Source organism: Myodes glareolus, chromosome 2 (assembly GCF_982192425.1).
Source record: "Myodes glareolus chromosome 2, mMyoGla1.1, whole genome shotgun sequence".
Taxonomy (NCBI): domain Eukaryota; kingdom Metazoa; phylum Chordata; class Mammalia; order Rodentia; family Cricetidae; genus Myodes; species Myodes glareolus.
The window spans coordinates 92,628,915-92,650,588 of record NC_142027.1 but is presented as its reverse complement, the minus strand read 5'-3'; the positions used below and the strand labels follow the sequence as shown (position 1 = coordinate 92,650,588).

The 21,674-nt window shown below is 50.3% G+C and overlaps 2 protein-coding genes across 4 annotated transcripts; one reads left to right on the top strand and one right to left on the bottom strand.

Annotated features, from left to right (window-relative positions):
• Nucleotides 1-1,837: 1,837 nt before the first annotated feature.
• On the top strand, nucleotides 1,838-12,668 carry Fcer2 (Fc epsilon receptor II). Of its 3 annotated transcripts, XM_087902966.1 has the most exons (13): nucleotides 1,838-1,991; nucleotides 4,149-4,250; nucleotides 5,210-5,338; nucleotides 5,571-5,624; nucleotides 6,562-6,624; nucleotides 6,834-6,896; nucleotides 7,072-7,134; nucleotides 7,243-7,305; nucleotides 7,414-7,503; nucleotides 11,193-11,344; nucleotides 11,449-11,555; nucleotides 11,920-12,031; nucleotides 12,145-12,668. In XM_087902966.1, exons 2-13 carry the CDS (start codon nucleotides 4,229-4,231, stop codon nucleotides 12,160-12,162), a joined length of 936 nt encoding a protein of 311 aa, XP_087759092.1. In that variant the 5' UTR covers nucleotides 1,838-1,991; nucleotides 4,149-4,228; the 3' UTR covers nucleotides 12,163-12,668. The 3 variants fall into 3 exon arrangements, with proteins under 3 accessions (XP_087759092.1, XP_048284969.3, XP_048284967.3); XM_048429012.3 differs by having other exon boundaries at nucleotides 11,920-12,668; XM_048429010.3 differs by lacking the exons at nucleotides 1,838-1,991; nucleotides 4,149-4,250 and adding an exon at nucleotides 4,450-4,565 and having other exon boundaries at nucleotides 11,920-12,668.
• Nucleotides 12,669-14,800: 2,132 nt separating this feature from the next.
• On the bottom strand, nucleotides 14,801-17,865 carry Trappc5 (trafficking protein particle complex subunit 5). Its single transcript, XM_087902969.1, has 2 exons — nucleotides 17,731-17,865; nucleotides 14,801-15,409 (listed from the first exon to the last, which is right to left on the bottom strand). The coding sequence occupies exon 2, from the start codon at nucleotides 15,398-15,400 to the stop codon at nucleotides 14,834-14,836; it is 567 nt and encodes a 188-aa protein (XP_087759095.1). The 5' UTR covers nucleotides 15,401-15,409; nucleotides 17,731-17,865; the 3' UTR covers nucleotides 14,801-14,833.
• Between the last annotated feature and the right edge of the window lie 3,809 nt (nucleotides 17,866-21,674).

Here is a 21,674-nt window from a genome sequence, read left to right as displayed (position 1 = left end):
GTGGGGAGGATCTGGGAAAAGCTAGAGGATGTGAAAACCATGAGTGCAATATTTTCAATTGAAAATGTATGTTGACAAAAATAAAATAGGGCTGAGCATTGTGACAAACACCTTCAATCCCAGCACTCAGGCAACGGCAGGCAGATCTCTGTGAGTTTGAAGTCGTGCTGGTCTATGTAGCAAGTTCCAGGACAGCCAGGGCTACAAAGAAAGACCCTGTCTCAAAAAGAAAAGAAAGAGATCAAATTAGGAATTAAAGGAATCATAAATTCATCACTGCAGGAAAAGTCTATCAAGGCAGGAGCTTCCTGGTCACCCACAGCCAAGAGCAGAGAGAAATAAATGTGCTCGGGTCTGTTTGCTCACTGTCAGCTACCTCTCTCCACAGCCCCACTGATCAAGACTCTCTACCTAGAGCTGATTCTTCCCACATCAAGTAATAATCAAGACAGTCCTCCATAGAAATTCCCACAGGCCAATCTGACCTAAATAATTCCTCATTAAGATTCTCTTCCCAACTGATTCTAGATTGTGGGGTAAAAAAGAACTAACTAACAATCACAGCAAGAACAACAGACTGGATGGAGTATGAGAAGTGTATGTTAGTGGGAGGCTGGGTAGAAAGTGCCAAGGTTAAGGATATAGGTATTCCACCCACATTGCCTAAATTTAAGTGCCAGCACTACCATCTAGGAGCTGTGAATCTCAGGCAAGTTACTTATCTCTGGACTTCCATAAGACAGCACTGATTTCCAAAGCATTGAGCTTCTGGGGTAGTCGTGAAAATTATGACATATGTGTGTGTGTGTGTGTGTGTGTGTGTGTGTGTGTGTGTGTGTGTGTGTACGTATGTATATGTGTATACATATATACATATATGACACTAAGAATTTTTGTGTTGCTTCTAAATTAAGAGGTGTCACATAGTTGTCAATATTTGAGTGTTTTATTGTTTTAACTTGGAGTTTTCATTTGCTCTATGATAACTTCTTTCTAGGTAGCTCAGAATTGGCCTCATATTCACTGTGTAGCCCAGGCTAGCCTTGAACTCAGTCCTTCTGCCTCAACCTCCAAGTGCTTGGATTACAGACCTGCATAAACACACCTTTGTGTGTGTGAGTTGTGTGTGTGTGTGTGTGTGTGTGAGAGAGAGAGAGAGAGAGAGAGAGAGAGAGAGAGAGAGAGTCACATCTCCTCCTATCTCAGTGTCCTCATCGTCCACCCCACCCCATCCCGCCCCATGCACCCGAATCCTTTCTCTCGCCTCTATTTCTATCACATGTCCCTGCTCTATCCTTGTTCCTTCTCTTTTCCCTTTCTTCTGTCTCACCCCTCTCTCTGTCCTGTATATTTCTCACCTGTGTCCTCTCCCTCTCCTCCCTGTCTGTTTTCTCTTTCTTATGTCCCCTTCATAGTTTTCTGTCTCTCGTGCTCCTCTCTTTCTCTTTCCTCCTCTGTCTTTCTCCTCTTTCTTGTTCTGTCACTGCTGTATCTCACACACACTCCTTTCTCTCTCTCTCTCTCTCTGTCTCTCTCTCTCTCTCTCCTCCCTTTCTCTCTCTCACCTACTCCTCTCCCTCTCCCTCGCTTATCCCTCTCCCTCTCTCTCCCTCTTCCCCCTCTCTCTGTCTCTCTCCTCTCTTCCTCACATAGTGACTCAGTCCACCATAGCTTTGGTTCAGATCTAGGCTATGCCACTTCCTTCTTCTGAATTTCAAGAGTGCTGGTTGGCATCACTGAGTCTCCTACAGTTCATTTACCTGAGAAATAAAGGTAATAATAGCCCGGACTTCCCCAGGTTCTGCGGAGTACCAAAAAAGGCATTGTGTGTGCTGTGGTTACCCAAGTGGCAAGCCCATAATTAAGTCTGTGAAAATAGAAGCCATTAATGAGCTGCTCACAAAAGAGAAGTGTCCCCGCCACATTGGATCTGCAGACTTCTCCAAGTGGCCCCCACACACCAAGAGGACGAGGACAGACTCCAAGTTCAAGTGAGTTTGTGTCTAAGTGTGGGTTACGTGTGTGTGTGTGTGTGTGTGTGTGTGTGTGTGTGTGTGTGTGTGTCTGTGGTGGGCGGGGGTCTGTCTCTTTGTATCAGGAACTAGCTATGGGTACTGGACAGCAAAGGCTCCTTGAAAGAGACTACCTTGAACTAAGTCAAGAGTAAACCACAAGAGACCCAGTTGGCAATCAGGGGCAACACCGTAGACAGAATGAAGAGGCCTCAGTTTAGGAGATGCTGGTTTCTCCCTGGGAAACTGGGTTTATTCATTTACAAAAGGAGTGAGCAGCAATTTGACTCTATTCGTATGAGGGGGAAGAAACGAATCAGGTGTTCAGCACACCACTGATTGATACAGGGAAGTTTAGATACTGAAATCTAACACAGTTGGGTTGAGAATACTGGTTGGTGGCTCAACTAGAGGCTGATCAGGAAAAGCTATTGGAAGGCAGAGAAAGTGGTATTGGAGGGGGCAAGAGTTCTCAGATTAGAAAGTGAGAGTCTGTAACTCTGCTAGAAGCCAACTCCCTAATAAGGCCAAGCTGTCAGCGAGTGGAGCAGCTGGGCTACAATGTTCCTGTCTCATCACTGTGTGGAGTGGACAGATGACTCCCCGTCTGGTACTTCATTCTGTGCATGAGGCTAAACTCCCCAAGTATCAATCAGTGGGGTACTAAACACCTCATCTGTGTTTTGCATACAAACAGAGTCAAATTGTTGCTCACTTTTTTGGTAAATGAATAAACCAAGACACTCTCCCGGGGAGAAGCCTGGTTCAGGCCCAGGTCCCGCCCCTGATCCAGCTGCCGGGAGTAGGGATACCTCTGGCCTCTTCTCTTAATGGCAGAATCAGTTTACAGTGCTGTTAGGCAGAGGATAACTGCCCCACACCATCATGCTCCTAAGGCTCAAAGAGGGCATGCAATCTGCCCATAATCACATGGCAAAGAGAGAACAGTTGTTGACAGGCAGGTTTGCATAGAAGTACATTTTAAATGTAAGAGAAAAAAAAAAAACAAGAAGAGCTGAAAATGCTATCTCTGAGCCTGACACAAATGGAGCCCTTAACCAAGACTATAATCAGATCCAGCAGCATTTAGAGTGATCACGATGAAAGTTGTACACATTCAAACAGGCCTGCTGCAACCCCACAGCATTGCTAAGTGGTGCGAGGCAGGGCCAGGAGGATGGCTCCGTGGGTAAAGAGCTTGCCTCGCAAGCATGAGAACCCGAGTTCAGACCCCCGACCCCTACACCAATCTGGATTGCACCTAGTGGTGCATGCCTGGACTCCCAGGGCCAGGAAGATGAACACGAAAGGGACCCTGGGACTTATTGGCCTTCCCGCCTCACCCAATCCACAAACTCCAAGCCACAGAGAGATCCTGTCTCAAAAAAACTCTGGAAACAAGGTTCAGCACATAAGCACTCTTGCCGGACAAGCAGCATCCAGAAAGAAAGAAAAGATAAGAAAAAGAAAGGGAGGGAGGACAGACGGACAGACAGACAGACAGACAGACAGACCAACCCAGGCATGGTTATATACAAGCATGAAAGCACGCCTGTAATTTCAGCACTGGAGTCAGGGAATGGATCAATGGAGCTTACTGGCTGCTCCAGGCTCGGTAAGACAACCTGTCACAAGGGAATAAAGTAGAACGTGATAGAGCTGGTCCATGATGTCTTCCTCTGGCCTCTGCACACGTGTGCACAGGTGTGTACACTAACACACATGTACAAGCTTACAGCACATACATGAGCCATATATCCACGCAGGCAAGCACATCTGCACACACACATACCTGAAAGCATACAGACATATACACAGATGCTAAACATCCCTTTTTTACAGATAAAAAAGACATTTCACACGTCTCGAGCACCTGCTGTGTGCGTGTGTGTGTGTGTGTGTGTGTGTGTGTGTGTGTGTGCCTCCTGTGTGATACGTTCTGGATGCTCAACTCGTGAGACTTCTGAGACTACATTAGCCGTATCTCCCAAGCTCACCACGACATTCCTTTTTAAGTTCTGTACTAAACAAAGTCAGCCAACTCCCCTGAGATCTCCAAGACCCAGATGCTGTCCTATACTCATAGAGAGAATATGACACTTATCCTAATGTGCACTGAAACCAAGTTGCTTCCAGAGCTGTGACGAACTGCGCAGTGAGGCCACCTTAGCAGGCAGTGCCCCCACCATCGCTGAAAGGATCTCAGCAGGACCGCCATGGAGGCCAACGAATATTCAGGTAAGACAGTTCCCAGGGGCCAAAGCTGGCACTCATCCTGCCCGGGAGAGGTGAGGGCCTCTTCAGTCCCTCTTCACCCAAGAGGGTGCGTTTCCAAGAAAGGCCAGGAGGCAGGGTAAAGTGGGGAGATGAGTCCTGACTCATGCCAGTGGCACACAGCCAGGTGGGACAGGGAAACTCGGGGCCCCTCCTCCTGTGACTCAACACCTTCCCAACAAAACTCAGTCCCAGCTGGGCAGCTCAGGGTCGCATCTCTAGAGTTGAAGGCCAATTTGAACAGGAACTTGGAATTCAGAATGAGTTCTCAAAGCCAGGGTAAGGAAGAGCCGGGGGGAGGGCTGCATGGGGGACATCAAGACAAAGTAGGGGGAACTCGAGCATCGGGGTGAAACCTGCAGGGTGTGCTGTCTGGGGACTGGGCTTCCATATGGGGCAAGAATTGGGATGTTTGTCTTGTGACTGGGCAAGGGGCTCAGGATTTGGGACAAACACTAGAGTATTTAGGACTTGAGGATCAAGGTATAAGCATGGGGAGTCGGGAGTCAGAACAGATTACGAAAAGAAGGCCCCTCCTTTAGAAGTGACACTAGGGGACCCAGCATTGCAAGTGGGGAGGCTTAGAAGCTCCTGGGTCTTTCTGTCTCCCTGGAAATGACCTGGACTAAAGTCAGACTTGTTGCCTGCTGGAGTGTGGACAGTCTCTGACTAGACAAGCCAAAACCCAGACAGGCAGACTCAGAGACACACAGAGGATAGATAGACCAAGTTCAGGACTGATGGACATGGGTAGACACAGTGGTGGGCAGTTTGCACATGGAGAAAATTGAGAAAGAAGGCGCCTAGGGTTCACTGGGACCCTTTGCTTCAGGTGAGGCTTTAGATAAAAACTTTGGCTATTGAGACTCTGGGAGACAGAGGTGGAGCCACACTCCCCTGCACCACTTCAACACTCTCTGCAGAACCAACAGAATACTGGGAGCCTTCTCACAAGCGTCCCTGCTGTGCAAGACGGGGGACACAGTTCGTGCTGGTGGGGTTGCTGAGTACAGCAATGTGGGCTGCCGTGCTGACCCTGCTTCTTCTGTGGCGTAAGGACATCCCCAGTTCCCAAAACTCCCCAATCACTGAGACATCCTACTCCCATCCCAATGCCTGGGGAGCCCAACACCCTCTTTGGAACCTGATCTCCCCAACTTCTGTTCCATCTCAATGTCCCCCTCCCCGCTGCCCAGCATCCCTGGTTCTGCTTGTGTCCCAACCCCAGCTGCCAGGTGTGAGGAGACAACCATCCTTACTTGCTCCTCTTTCCACTGACCTTAGACTGGGAAACGGAGAAGAATCTGAAACAGCTGGGAGCTGCCGCCATACAGAATGGTATGAAGGGGTCAAGGTGGGCTAGCAGAAGTGACGGTTGGGATAACCAGGTATTGCCATTTCCCTGCCACTGACCACTGTGGGGGCTGCATCTACGTCACCTTCTCCCTAGGAAATGAATAGACAGTCTAGAATACCTTTTCTACCCCAGGAGGAAACTTCTTCAGTCTCTGGAGAAGCCTGGTTGTCTTGTTACCTGATATCCACAAAACCACTTGTGCCTCCCAGGGCCCTTCTGTAACACAGGTGTGAAATAGCGAAAGAACAAGTGCGGAAAGATCAAGGCCTCCAGGGCTGCGGATGTAGTTCAGCTGCTGGAGTGTTTGCCCTGCTGCATTAACTGGGCACCACGGGGCTGCCTGCTACCCCAGCACTTGACAAACGGAGGCAGGAGAATCAGAAGTTCAAGCTCATCCTTGGCTACATACTGAGTTCCAGAGCATCCTGAGCGATGAGACCCTGTCTCAAAATAAATAAATACATAGATAAATAAAAATAAATAAAGAGAAAGGGAGGGGGAAGAAAAGCCCTCAGAAAATATGGCTACTGCCATCGTATTTAGAACAAGAGCGAAAGGAGGACACGGCTGACTACTAGCTGTGTTTAGTTCTAGCCTGTCCCTCCTATGTTCTACTTGCTCCATCTAAACTACGAGAAACGCTGCGGTCATTGTGAGGATGTGAAAGAGGACCCTGCACGGAGATCTGGGCTGAAGTGCAGTGATCCGCCTTAACTGGGTGTGGATGCATGTTTGTCTGTGAGCTCAGAAGGTTGAGGCAGGAGGACCGCAAGTGAGAGAGCAATATGAGCTGCACAGGGAGAAGGGAGAAAGGGAGGGAGGGAGGGAAGAAAAGAGGGAGGGGAAGGGATGGATGGATGGACGGTGGATCTTTGTGGTTCTTAAAAATCACCTCTCTTCTTTCTCCCTTTGTCCCAGTCTCTCATGTTTCCAAGGATTTACAAAGATACCAGAGTAATCAGTTGGCCCAGAAATCCCAGGGTGAGCCAGACACCTCCTGTCAGACTGAGATGGAGGAGGAGGGGGGGGGCTGGGATGGTTTTGAAGTCAGTGTGGCCAGCCTTGCGCTGCTCCAAACCACACAGGGAACAGGCAGCCCTAAGGCCCATGAAGGAAAAGGCAGGGTTGGGGTAGGGGTGAGGAGTCTTCAGGAACCTTCTCATCACTGAGTTCTTCTTCTCTGTGGGCAGCTGCTCGGATGTCACAAAGCATGCAGGAGCTCCAAACAGAACAGAAGCAAATGAAAACTCAGGGTAAGACAGGATGAGAGGAAGCCCCACCACCACCACCCTGAGAACCACAGGGGCACAGGAGGCTGGAGGCCGGGCTCAGGATGGGAAATGGGGGACGAAAGGAAGGAAAAGAGGGTGGAGGAAGGGGCGGATGATCCCTACGCAGCATCTCTGAGGCCAGCATTATTCCTTTCAGATTCTGAACTCTCCCAGAACCTGAACAGACTCCAGGAGGGTCTAACCAATGTCGAATCCCAGAGTAAGACTTGGAACAGCCAGGGGAAAGGGGCAAACTGAGTGGGAAGCAGGTGGTGCTGGAAGCTGCCAGTCAATCTCTGAAACCTGCACCCATCCCTATGCCTTTCAGACTCTGAGCTCTCCCAGAACCTGAACAGACTCCTAGAGGATCTAATCAACATCAAATCCCAGAGTGAGTCTTGGAACGGCCAGGGGAAAGGGGCAAACTGAGTGGGAAGGGGGTGGTGCGGGGAGCTGCCAGTCAGTCTCTGAATGCTGCCCTCATCCCTGGTCCCCCAAGGCTTGAATGAGAAGCGCTCAGCCTCAGATTCTCTGGAGAAACTCCAGGAAGAGGTGGCAAAGCTGAGGATAGAGATGCTACTATCAAAGGGTGAGTCTGACTTACCAGAACAGTGGTGGCCTGTAACCACATACTGTGAAATCCTGTGTGGGTGCGTGCATGCGTGCGTGTGGGTGTGTGTGGGTGTGTGGGTGTGATACAAGGAGGCTGTGCTGATGCGATTGTGTGGCATGATGTGACTGAGGAGTCTGTGGTATGTGCACGGACTAGGACAGATGGGGACGTAGAAGAACACCCTCTGCTGCTGGGGGCGGAGTCCACTCTATTTTCCTCCTGGGTAAGGCTAACCACCACTAGCTTTCTTCCATTCCTGGAGTCTGCCCAGCCAGGCTTAGAGGGGGATGTGATCAGCAGCAGCCCTATCCAGGTGGCAGGAAGGAAAAGACAGGTCTATAGCCTGAGGAGTTTCCTTAACCCTCTACGGGCCTCAACTCAGAGAAAACAGGGCTCTTTCTTTGTCTTTGAATCAGAGAATGCAGGACAAGCCAGTGTGAAGTAGGACAGGAGTTTATCCAGAGAGATTTCAACATGAATTTTTTAAAATTATTTTTACATTTTATGTGTGTACATAAAGGTGGAGGAAATGCATGTCAGGGCACCCATTTGGAGGTCAGGGGACAACTTTCAGGAGATGACTCCCTCCCTCTACCACATGGGTTCTGAGAATTGACTGAGGTCTTCAGACCTGGCAGCAAGCTTCTTTGCCCACAGAGCCATCTCATTCGCCCTAATACAGATTTAAGCTCGAACGAGAAAGGATGCGTCCTTGGGAAGAAAAACCGGAGCTGGGTGTGGGCTTCTCAGGCATCTGCATCTTGCTCTCTCCAATAATCTCAGATGGGAGTAGGTTTTGAGGTTATCTTCAAAGGCCTGCTGAAGACTGTGTGTCTGTGAGCTGGGAATATAGGTGTGTATGTGTGTGTGTGAGGCACGGGGGGTGTGCACATGTGCCGTGGTGTATGTGTGTGTGTGTGAGGCACGGGGAGTGTGCACATGTGCCATGGTGTATGTGTGTGTGTGTGTGAGGCACAGGGGGTGTGCACATGTGCCATGGTGTATGTGTGTGTGTGTGAGGCACGGGGGGTGTGCACATGTGCCGTGGTGTATGTGTGTATGAGAGAGGCACGGGGGGTGTGCACATGTGCCGTGGTGTATGTGTGTGTGTGAGAGGCACGGGGGGTGTGCACATGTGCCATGGTGTATGTGTATGTGTGTGTAAGGCACGGGGGGTGTGCACATGTGCCATGGTGTATGTGTGTGTAAGGCACGGGGGGTGTGCACATGTGCCATGGTGTATGTGTGTGTAAGGCACGGGGGGTGTGCACATGTGCCGTGGTGTATGTGTGTGTAAAGCACGGGGGGTGTGCACATGTGCCATGGTGTATGTGTGTGTAAGGCACGGGGGGTGTGCACATGTGCCATGGTGTACTGTGGGAGTCAGAGGACAACCTCAGGTGTCAATCCTCACCTTCCATCTCATTTGAGACAGGATCTCTTGTTAGCCGCTGCATTAGCCAGGCTAGCAGGCTCAGAGGCATCCAGGGGTTCTCTTGTCTCTGCCCACCCCCAGCTCTAAATAGGTCCAGCTTTAATCAGTTCTGGGGATCGAAACTGCAGTCCTCATGCTTGCTCAGTCCAGAGAATTCAAATGAAATTCCGGGCAGTTCCCAAGATGGCTACAATGGATGAGGTGAAAGGCCACAGGGGTGCAGGAAGACAGGACATTCTTATTGTAAACAGAACCAATAGTCTTGTTTGAGAGTCCTAGAATTTAGCTGGCAGAGATCAGACCTTCAGTTTGGTCCACCTTTTTAAAATAAAATATCCCTATATGGAAAGCATAAAGAGATATCCAAGTCCTTGTTGCTACTCAGTCAGCCTTCAAAGCAAATGTTAACTGTGCTAAAATTCTTGCCTCTGCGCTGTTCAGAGGCTCCTTTCCTTTTTCATGTCCCTATAATGTTCCCTCTCCTGTCTCACTTCACCCTCACCATAGCAGCCGCAATAAAGTGACCCACTCAGTGCTAAGGGACTTGACATCTCACCAGGGATACCTCAGATCGGGGAAACACTGGTCCCAGGAGAACACCAAGCTAGCCCAAGAGCCACTGTAGAGCCTGTAACATGGGCTAAGAATGAGGTCGCGGTGCTGCACTCCTGCCCCTATCACTTCACTGCCCTTGACTTTTTCCCTTTCACTTCTGGAAAGTCCCAAGTGCCCCAGAGAACAAGACAAGAGGAAGGAACTTTGCTTGATTGGAAGGAGTTCCCATCCCTTGGGACATGTGACTCTGGGGATCCCGGCAGAAAACCCCTGTGGTTTTCTCTGGCAGAAGATGAAGAGACTCTAAGTTATGTTCACTGTTCACAGATTTTTCACCTCTTACCCTTTCTCTTAGTACACAAGTCATACACATACACACACACATTTCACACATATATACCACATGCACACCACACATAAACATACACACAACACACAAAACACACACTTCACCTATACACACATACCTCACATACACACATACCATATATACTCACCACATGCACACACCTATAAAGACACACACCACATATACATATCACATACACAGGTCACATACACACTATGTACACATAGACCACCTATACACACCACACACAAACCATACACACACACACACAAATACTGACAACATACATAGGTCTCATACACACATTCCACCACAAACCACATACACAAATCTCTCTCTCTCTCTCTCTCTCTCTCTCTCTCTCTCTCTCTCTCACACACACACACACACACACACTGCTTCCCACCTCACCACAGGAACACTAGAATTACAGGTGCACTCATCCATAAGCCCCACACTCAGACCTCAAATCTGTTCAGTGCTTTGCCCACTGAGATCTCCCACGTGCAAATGGTTCTACTTCCTGGGGCCTGAGCTCAGCTCTGGTACCGTCTGTCCCTAGGTGTGACAGTCACGAAACTTTTTCCAGTTTCAATCTCTCTCTCAATCTCTACTTCCCTTACTTTTTATTTCCTTTTAAAGAAATAGTCTTTTAATATTTTATTCTTAGTTACAGGAGAGGTAACATGCACATAAGTTTAAGGTGCCCGCAGAGGCCAGACCCAGAGAGCTGGAGTTACAGGCAGTTGTGAGTTATCTAACATGGGTGCTAGGAACAGAACTTAGGTCCTCTACAAGAGCTATACACGTTCTTAATCTCTCAGCCGTCTTTGCTTTGACTGAGGTGTCTACAGGAGTGATGCTGTGGCTGACGTGTGGGTGACTGAGGTGTCTGTGGTTATGGTTCTGATAATTAAAGTATTACTAACCACAGAGGCATTAATAACTTTGGAATTGGAAACATTTCATAATGCTGGTAGCTGAGTTGTGGTTAGCTTTGGCTGGTTGTTGCTGGTCCCAACGGTTGAGGTATTTATGAGGTTAGTGACAATTGCCGTTCTGCTAACCACTGAGGTGTCTTTAGTAGTAGTGTTGGTGGCTGAGATTGCCTCATCAAAGAACTAACCAGTTTCAGAGATCCCATGAAGAAAGCTATCTGTAGACAGGCTGTTAGGCCCTAAGCTTGGAGGGACAGGACAGTTCTTCCAGTCAAGACCCCTGGGTGACTGCAGAAGAGAAACTACCATGCACATGCACACTCTGCCCATGGGGGTGGGGCAGCCCACCACAATGCTCCTGAGCCTCTTCTCTTCTGTGTGACCCCAGGAGCTGCATGCAGCACGTGTCCCAAAAACTGGCTCCATTTCCAACAGAAGTGCTACTATTTTGGCAATGACTCCAAGCGATGGATCCAGGCCCGATTCACCTGCAGTGACCTCGAAGGACGGCTAGTCAGCATTCACAGCCAAGAGGAGCAGGTGGCTTGGAGACTATGGGCAGCTGGATAGCAGCAGGGGTCGGGGTAGGATCCTACCATGGCCCTCTGGAACAGATGAGAAGGACCATATACATCTCCCCCTAGGACTTCCTGATGAAACACACCAACAAGAAGGATTCCTGGATTGGCCTCCGGGATCTCAATGTGGAGGGAGAGTTCATATGGATGGATGGAAGCCCTGTAGGTTACAGGTAAGGGGGCCTGTGGGAAGTAAGTGGGATGGGAACCTCACGCAGGAGTTCAGGGCTCAGGGCCCCACAGGCTACAGGTGAAGGAGAGAGAGCCCTGGGGTCTGGACTTCTTAGCTTTCTTAGCCATAGGGAAAGGATGAAGGGCCCGAGGAAGTGAGGAGCAGGCACAAATTGGAAAGGTGGGCCTTGGGCTGCATGCAAAGAGGGAATACAGAAATGGGGGAGGCCCAGGTACAGGTGCCCCAAACGGGGGAACCTTTCCTATGAAGGGAGTGTAATGGGAGAGGACTCAACCTCAGAGGGCCTACAGAGAAGGGATGCCTCCCTCATCACATCCTGTGACTGGAGGTGTCTCTTGTTCCAGCAACTGGGGTCCCGGGGAGCCCAACAACGCAGGGCAGGGCGAGGACTGCGTAATGATGCGGGGATCCGGCCAGTGGAACGACGCCTTCTGTCACAGCTTCCTGGAAGTCTGGGTGTGTGAGCGGTTGGCCACATGCGAGGATTCTGCACCTTTGGCCTCTGAGAGTCCAACAGGGCCCACTACTCCAAGAACAGAACCCTGACAAACCTCTGCCTACTCTTCCAGATTTCTCTCCCATCATGAAAAGCGCCAGGCCCTGAGGACCCCCTATCAAGGCCTGGACCCCTCTATGTGACTGAAGGCCTCCATGATTATGCCCCCATCCATACTGAAGCAGCTGGTAGATGCCAGCTCCCCAAAAAGCTTCTACTGCTGACCTAAGCTGACCAACCCACTCCCTCTGCCTTCCTCAATCAGAGCCCCAGCCATGCAGCATGTATGCGGGCGGCTGAACCATCCAGGGAGCTGAGAACAGATTTCTCAGGCTTCCTACTCCTCCTATCAAGTTTTCCCCTTCTTCCCACTCTCTGCAACACAGAACGGAGGTCCCTCTCCCCAGGGTCTGGGAGTGAACGCTCCCACCAAGCTTGAATCATCAGTGAAAAAGATCATGGCTGGTCCCCAGCATTGCTCCCCACCCTGGAGGCTGTGTCCGGTGTGTCCAGGTGTGGCAGGTAGAAGCTGGCAGTTTCAGAGACTTGGTGCCCACAAGCCTCTTTGAGAACGCAGTGAAATGGACATGGAATTTACGCCTTGTGGATCTTGGTTATTTCTTTTCTTACATTACTAAAGTGACAGGCTAGGGATGGGCGGGAGCATGGTTCAGAAGCACACCATCCTTAGCCAGGTACGCTGGTTACTTGCTTATAATCCAAGTAAGCTTCGAACTGTGGCTTTGGGACAGCCTGGCCGAATCAGTGAGACCCAAATAAAGCTGAGAGGAGGGCCAGAAATAACCTGAGTTCAATTCCTGAGTCTCCTGGGTCTTGTGTAGTGAAAGGAAAGAAACAAGTCCTGAAAGCCATCCTCCACAGTACCCCGTGGCATGTGCAGCCCCACACACATACATAAACACATATTTTAAGATGTTTAAGGTGGAGTGAAACAGAAGAAGGCATCTCACATCTCTGACTCTACAGACACACACAAAATAAATATAATTTTAAAAACAAGGTGGAGGGCTAGAGACATGCCTCAGCAGTTCCGGACACACTGTTCTTCCTAAGTATAGGAGTCCAGACTGCGACACTCATGTCAGGTGACTCACAACCACCTGCAGCAGCTCTAGAGGACCCAACGCCCCCTTCTGGCCTCCAGTCACCTGCATTCATGCTCACAAACCTACATACAAACACACACAAATAAAAAGTCTTTTAAAAAAATAGGCGGGGGTGGTGGTGCACAACTTTTAATCTCAGCACTAGGGAGGTAGGCAGACTTTGAGGCCAGCCTGGTCTACATAGTGAGTTCCAGGCGGGCCAGGACAATAGAGTTGAGACTTCCTAAAATAGAAATAATGTAATGAGGCACTACGATAAACACCCAACCTCAGAGAGTCAAAAGGGTGAATTCATGGTCATCCTGGAACACATAGCAAGCCCAAAGCCAGCTTAGGCTGACAGCAACCTGTCTCGGAAAAAATTTTAAAATATTTAACCTTAAACCAGGTGGTGGTAGTGCACGCCTTTAATCCCAGTACTTGGGAGGCAGAGGAAGGTGGATCTCTGAGTTCAAGGCCAGCCTGGGCTACAGAGAGTTCCAAGACAGTCAGGACTATTACACACAGAAACCCTATCTCGAAAAACCCAATTATATATATATTACCTTTAAAGCCTTTAAATTCTCAGATGATTTTGGGCTCTTCCCCTTTCAAGAGGCTAGTGTGCCATTGTTCTCAGTGGGATCCCTGGGGCACCCAGAAGCTCGCCAGAATGTACCAGAATGTACCTGAAAAAATTCTTAGGCACACCCCGAAACTGCAGAATCTGACTGAAAGGGCAGGGTCCGACCACCGAGTTTTAGAAACTCCTCTAAATGACTCTGATGCTCTGAAGCACTGCTTCTCAAAAGAAGCGACCCAGGGATACCTCTGGCAATGGGGCTAGAACACAAATTTGGGTCCAGTAAGTCTGGGATGGACCAGTGATTCTGCATGTGGGACAAAGATACTGACGCTATTGGTACTGGTGTTGATGCTGACAGTAATACTAATGCTGATACTGGTGCTGATGCTGACAGGCCACAGGCCACCTTGGGAGCAAAGGTCTAAAGGGAGAACAGGCACTCCCCATACATATTTTAGTCATACGGCCATGCTCTCTCCTTTATCATCTACTTCTTTCTTAAGAGCAAATGTAGATTAAGGAAAAGTGAGTTTCAAGGGGAAAGTCCCCCTGCCTGAACCGTGTTTAAGAAAGAGTCCTGTGTTACCAAAGCTGGTCTCAAACTTGCTAAGTAGCGGAGGATGGTCTTGAACTTCTGATCCTTCTCCCTCTACCTTCCTAGTGCTGGGATGAGACAATCTGCACCACTATGCCCAGTTTATGTGGCATAAGGAATCAAACCCAAGACGCTCGACCAACTGGGTGATAGCACTGGCAGTTTGCCAGGCCCTGGTCCCTCTTAACCTCATATCCCTGCCCCCATCTCTCCAGCCTACAGGCCCCAAAGATAATTCCATAGGTGCCCCATCTCCCCAGTACACCCAACCCTCCAACCTCATCTTAAAGTCAGAAGCTAGGTCAGTCCACTGTCAACTTCTTCATTCTCCACCTATGCCTAACACACTTGCCTCCGGACTCCCTCAGCCTGGGACTCAAGGCCCGGATCAGGGTGTGGGCAGATCTGGCGCCCCTACACAAGACACAACACAAGCTTAGGATCGGGATCTGCTCATCCTTTATCTCCTGTGGGGTCAGCGTCCCTCCAGGGCCCGATCTCGGGCGATAACGGCCTCTTCGAACTTGATCATGAGTGTGGTCCCCTTGTGCCAGTGCGCTGTAACCTTGGCAGGGAAGCCACTGTGAGTGAGCACAGCCTCCACGATGCCCGCCGTGAAGCTGGCACAGTTGAGTGTGCTGTTCTCCTTCGGCACCGAGATGTAGGTGTTAATGAGCGGCTCCCTTTCAATGATGTAGAAAGTGCGGGCGTCGTCATTGGCCTGCTCCAGCTTGTCTGCCTCTTTGCCGAAGAGTGCCTTCCACACTGCGCCCTTGACGAACAACAGCGCACCCAGCACTTTGGTCTCACGCCGGGCACCCTTTTCCCGGGCCACCAGGGCATCCAGGACTCGGGCGCCCACCTGGCGGCCTAGGGCAGCCAGGCGTGCCTGAAGCTCGGCCACAGAGAAGACGCGGCTCTGACAGTGTTGCACCAGCTCGGAGAAGAGAAGGGCAAAAGCGCTCAGGCTCACCTCGGTGCGTGGCCGCACCAGTGCGCGCTCCAGCAGCGCAGATTTCCCGCGCGTAAAACGCGCTTCCATACCGCCGCCCTGCAGGGAGACCAAAAGTCAGGGTGATGGATGGATGAGGCCTGGCACCAAGCACCAGAGGGAGAACCTGGAGAAGCTCTAGGATACCCACACAACCCAGCTGCACCAGCGTTGGGCACTACAGTGCCAAACAGATAAGAAGGAAACCCGACATTCAAACTCCTGGTAAACTGCACCCCATAAGCTTTAGCAAGCAAAGTATAAACAGTAGAGGAGAGCTCTATAATCTTGCCAGTCAGTGGGGAAGAGAAGACAGATGAGAACCAGAGAAGATGCAGAGATGACTCAGCACTTTCGAGCATGCCCTGGTAAGCACTTGAGTTCAGTTCCCAGCGCCCACTTCAGGTGGTTCACAACCACCTGTAACCCTAGCTCCAGGGAGAATCAGTGCCTCTGGCCTCTGCTGGCACTACACTCACATGCACAAACCCACACTAAGACACACACGCATATACATAATTAAAAATTAAAAAAGATCTTTAAAGGGGATTAACGGAGAGCAAAGGAAAAGACCCGAAAGCTGGAGACCCAAGAGGTTTTTGATTCATGACAAGCACTTGCAGCTGGGGACACACTCAGCTGGTCCAGAGCTCACCTAGTATGCGTGAAATTCTAGGCCCAATACCCAGCACTGTATAAAGCCAGGTACAGTGACACACTTCTGCAAACCCAGGACTCAGGAGGTGGAGGTGGAGGCAGAGGCAGGAGGATCAGGGTCAGAGGTCATCCTCTCCTACAAATGGAATCTGAGACCAACCTGGGCTATATGAGACCTTGTCTCAAAGGGGGGGGGGGAGCAACAGTTAAGAATATTTGTTGCTTTGTAGAAGGGCCGGATTTGAATTCCAGCACCCACATGATGAATCATGTGGACCTTCTGTAACTAGTTCTAGGAGCTCTTGTGCTGCTGAAGGCACCAGGCGTGTGTGTGTGTGTGTGTGTGTGTGTGTGTGTGTGTGTGTGCAGATAGAACACCCATATACATAAAACAGACTTCAAACAGATAGTTTTCCTAAAGAGCTATCACCGGGACTGGCAAGATGGCTCAGGAGTAAAGACACCTACCTGATAACCCAGGTTTGGCCCCCAGAACTCACACAGTGGGTGAGAACTCACTCTCAAAAGTTGACCTCTTACGCCCATGCACGCTCACAAACACACAAACACGCAATGAATAAAAGCGTAACTTTCAAGAAGTTAGCACACGGCAGGAGAACGGTTGAAACTGAAGGTGACATAGAGATAACATGACACTGGGTGTGGAGGCACACACCTGTAACCCCAGCACTCAGGGCTGAGGCAGTATGACGGCTGAAAGAAGTCAGCCCAAGTGAGTTCCAGGGCTATCTAGGCCACAGTAAGACCCTGTATGATGGTTCACCTTCACTTCCTAGATTTAGAATCACCATGAAAACACACCTCTGGATTTCCAGGTAAGTTTAACTCAGGGAAGATCCACACTGAATGTGGACACCGCCCCCTAGGGCCGAATAAAAAGGATGAAGTCACCTGAGCGCGTCACTCATCTCTCTGCTTTCTGCCGTGGGTGCAAGGCGACCAGCGGCCCCAGGCCCCTGCCATGTCTTGTGGATGGTCACATAAAGAGACCTGTCCTTCTTTTAGTCGCTTCTGTCAGAGATCTGACCACAGCAACAACGAGAAAGGCTCTAATACACCCTGCCTTTAAAGCGGACGGTTGAGGAACGGTGAGGAGACAGAGGACGGTCAATTATGTTTTCCCTAGCTGGCGTGTGCTCCAGCCCAGACTACCCTGGAGACCTTCCTGCTCAACCACTCCAGGAAAGCAAGTGACTGACAGAAAGAGGGTGAGTCAAGGCCAAGCCAGGAGAGTGTGTAGAAAATTCACAACCCCATAACCAAGGGGTGGGGGGGCGCCGAAGGTGTCTATGTGTCTCCACGGTGACCCTTAACTATAGATTTCCCATTGGGAGGTCGCATCACACAAACGGATGGTGGGGAAACTAGTGAAAAAGCCTGGAGGAGGAGGTGAGAGCCTCTGGGCCTCCCGTGCCTTCAGCAGGGGGGCCCAGCAGTGAATGGAGACTCCCCCGAGGAGCTGGACCCCAACGCGTCTCCAGGTGAAACCTTCGTCATTTCTGGGGGATAGATCGGAGCCGACGGCCCGCCCCTACAAAGCACATCCTAGGGACCCGGTCCTGGGAGATCAGGACGGACCATCCTGCCACCCAGCTGGGGAGCAGACCGTGCAGAGCGTGCTACAAGGCTGTTCGGCTGAGCTGTTCAAGGGCCGGGACCCCAAAACTCGCATCACACACCCCCAAAACCCAAAACACACTGACCCGGGAACGCTGCTCGAGACGCACAGAGAAAAGACGAGCCCCTTGCGTGCAGGAGTAGAGTCCTGGGCCGTGAAAGGTCTGAACCGGAACTGGGCTGCCGTAGGTTCAGCGGAACTTCTTGACGGCGTCGTAAAAAGCCCCCGAGTGCGCAGGCGCGTGTGGGCTAAACTGAGCTCACGGAGGGCGGGGTGATGCGGTGACCAAGAAGGGTCGCTAGGGGGCGCGCGCGTCCTTCCCAGGCCAGCGGCGTAGAACTCCAGCCTGCTCTGGGCGAAAAGAGCCAGTTTGGCCTTTGAGCAGGAGCACAGGCATGCCCTGGGGCACATGTTTTCTTATGAATATCCGTGAGGTGTAGGTGTGGTGCATTTTCACGCGGTTTACCCAGACGTGTGATGAAGCACACTATGGATGAAGGATTTAATCCGGGGATGTTTTTCCATCTTCCACAAAAGGTGTGGCTCCAATGCTTTAGTAACAGCCGTAGGATTAAATGTATTTATTTGTTGTGTATTTCTATGGGTCAGGAGAGAAAGTGAAAGGACAACTTGCAGAAATGGGCTCTCCCCTTCCATCAGGATCAAACCCAAGCCATCAGCCTGAGCAGCAGGTGATTGATTTTACCTGCGGAGCCATCTGACCACCTTTATATTTCCTCTGTGTGTCTGTGTCCCGTGTGCCCACATTTCTGTGAGGAGAGACCAGAGGCTGACACTGAGTGGATATCGCTATTGCCCTGGGACTTTTTTTTTTTTTTTTTTTTTTTTTTTTTTTTAGGACAGGGTCTATCTTACTGAAGCTGGGGTAACCATTTCTCCTAGCTGGTAGCATCTCGGGAAATCCTTTTATCTGCCCCACAAACACCTCACTGGCATCTGTTCTGGAGTCATAGGTGTGCACCAACACACCCGTCTTCCTCTTTCTTTCTTTCTTTCTTTCTTTCTTTCTTTCTTTCTTTCCTTCTTTCTTTTTAGGGAACTGGGAATCAAACTTAAGTCTTCATGCTTGTGTACTTTACCCATGGAGACTCCTCCCCAGCCCCTTAATCGTTTCTGTGCTGTTCATTGGTTGGTTGTTGGTTGTTTGAAAGAGCCTTGCTATGTAGCCCAAGCTGGCCACAAAATCAAGATGTCTTGGCTTCCTGGACACTGGGATGACTTATGTGCCCAGCTCTTCCTGTGTTTGGCTGACCTTGATAAGAGGAAATGCAAAAAGCAGAAAGAACGTAGGTCCTTTTTTCCTGAAGTCCATTCATATCTCCAACGAGCATATGACAGCTGCATAATGAATTGATTGATTTTCCAGTGCTAGAAGTGAAACCTAGGGCCCCACACATGCTAAGCAAGTGCTTTCCAGCTGAACCATGCCCCGGCACCACATCTTTAATTAAAACATCCTAGCAGCCACATTTGAAATGGTATAAAACAGTAACCTAAATTGTTTGGTTTTTCTGTGCTACGTGTGGAACTCAGAGCCACACATGTGCTGAGCAAGTGTTCTACTGATAAGCTGCATCCTCAGCTCTAAGCTCGTTTTAATATTGTGTGTGTGTGTGTGTGTGTGTGTGTGTGTGTTCACGAGTGCAGAAATGTGCATGTAACCAGGCATAGGGAAGCACACATTCTTAGTAAACACCAGAATTCAATAGGCAGAGGCAGGTAGATCTCTATAAGTTGAGGGCAGCCTGATCTACCTAGGGAGTTCCAGACCAGTCAGGGCTAGCTATGTAATGAGATCCTGTCTCAAAAGGGAAGAGGAGGAGTAGGAAGAGGAAGAGGAATCCCTGTGCCTGTGGAGGCCAGAGGTGTTTAGACCAGGCTGGCATCACACACAGAGCTCTGTTTGCCTCTGCCTCCTGATTGCTGGGGTTAAGGGCATGCAGCACCACACCTGGCTTTGGTTTCCTTTTTGAAACAGGGTCTCGGACTGGGACTTAGAGTTCCCCAATTGAGTCAGAGTGGCTGACCTTGAGCCCCATGGAGCGCCCTGGCTCTGTCTCCTCAGCACTGGGATTACAGCTGTGCACCAACATATGTGATCTGTCACGTGGGTTCTGGCAATGCGGTGAGCACTCTGACGAGTGGATTATTCCTGGAGGGACCCTTGTACTGCTGGGTGCTCCACTAGGACCCCAGATTAGGCACAAACCACACCCAAACACCAATTTCCAAGCACAAATCAAACACAACGAGATCTTTTATTAAGTAAAGCGAAAAGACCAGGTGACTGAATCTTAACCAAGCAGAAATAGCAGCAAATGGCTTTGCAAGCCTTGGTTTCAAGAGAGGTTTGTGTTTGAATGAGGCAGGATGTGTTGGTGAGTTCCGATTGGGTACTTAATAATACCCAATAATAGTCAAAATAATAATTTCGATTGCTGGACCTGGATGGTTTGATAGCTGGACCCTGGTGATCAGCCTCAGGAATGAGTCAGTGGCCAAATAAGAGGATAGACATTGAGGGCTGGCTTCAGGGGTGTAGTCTAATGGTTTAGCAAGGGTGAGGGAAGGGGAGAGGGAAAACCTGCAGGTGCCATGTCTGCCGTGCTCGGGCCTGTGTCTGCCGTGCCCGGGCCTGCGTCTGCCGTGCCCGGGCCTGTGCTCGGACCTGCGTCTGCCGTGCCCGGGCCTGTGCTCGGACCGGCGTCTGCCGTGCCCGGGCCGGCGTCTGCCGTGCCCGGGCCTGTGCTCGGACCTGCGTCTGCCGTGCCCGGGCCGGCGTCTGCCGTGCCCGGGCCTGCGTCTGCCGTGCCCGGGCCTGCGTCTGCCGTGCCCGGGCCTGCGTCTGCCGTGCCCGGGCCTGCGTCTGCCGTGCCCGGGCCTGCGTCTGCCGTGCCCGGGCCTGCGTCTGCCGTGCCCGGGCCTGTGCTCGGACCTGCGTCTGCCGTGCCCGGGCCTGCGTCTGCCGTGCCCGGGCCTGCGTCTGCCGTGCTCGGGCCTGCTAAAGCCCTACAATCCCCTGACCCAAAATACTATTTTTTAAATGTTTTGCTACGTTTTGAGAACTAGAGAAATGGCTCAGTTGTTACGAGTGAAGGGGGCTCTTTTCCAGACCCCAATTAGGCACAAACCACACCCAAATACCTGTTTTCACACAGAGATCCTTCAAGCGGGGAAGAAAAGTTAAAGTAGCTGCTTTCTGGCAGGCGGGAAAGCAGCAGCCAATGGCCTTGTGGATGCCATTCTTAAGAAGAGAAAAAGGGGAGGTCTGTGTTAGAATGGGCGAGGATGCCGTGATAAAAGAGATAGAGGAGGAGGGAGAAGGGAACAAGGGAAAGGGGGAAGGGTGTTTGTCTCTGCAGAGAAGGGAGACAGACACAGCACACAGGCAGATGGTTTAGATAGGTAAAGGGGGAAATTCCCTGTTAGGATGAGGTGTTCAATTTTAATTTGGTGAGCCAAAGGGGGCTTCTGATGTATGGACTTTAGTAGTCAGCCTCAGAAGGAGGAAGTGGCCAAATAAGGGAATAGACCTTGGTGGCTAGGAATGTAATCTCATGGTTTTTAGCAAGGCAGAGGGGACAGGGAGAAGGACAAGCCCACCAGAGCCACATGCTCAAGTGGGCTAGTGTCCCTTCAAAGAGTACTAGTTGCTCTTGCAGAGGACCACGGTTCAAAACACCAGCACCCACATAGTGGTTCGCAACCATTCCAGGGATTCAGTGATCTCTTCTGACCTCTACAAGCATGAGGCATGCATGTGGTACATATACATGCAGTCATATATGCAGTCAAAGCACCCATAGCATAAAATGGATAAATTAAGTATTTTTAATAAATTTATTACATTTTTATTAATTTTGTGTGTGTGTGTATATGCTTGCATGTGTATGTGCCACAGCATGAGTAGAGGTCAGAGGACAACTTTTGTGAGCCATTTCTCTTCTCCCACCATTTGAGGAGTCCTTCGGGCTGACAGCCCAATACTGCTTTTAATTAATATAATAC

Bases quoted from the DNA above. Each gene is read 5' to 3' on its own strand.
- Fcer2 (XM_048429012.3), top strand. From the start codon at position 4,229: ATGGAGGCCAACGAATATTCAG. The intron at 5,339-5,570 runs GTAAGGACATCC...CACTGACCTTAG, and splicing joins GACCCTGCTTCTTCTGTGGC to ACTGGGAAACGGAGAAGAAT. The intron at 7,504-11,192 runs GTGAGTCTGACT...GTGTGACCCCAG, and splicing joins AGAGATGCTACTATCAAAGG to GAGCTGCATGCAGCACGTGT.
- Trappc5 (XM_087902969.1), bottom strand. From the start codon at position 15,400: ATGGAAGCGCGTTTTACGCGCGGGAAATCTGCGCTGCTGGAGCGCGCA.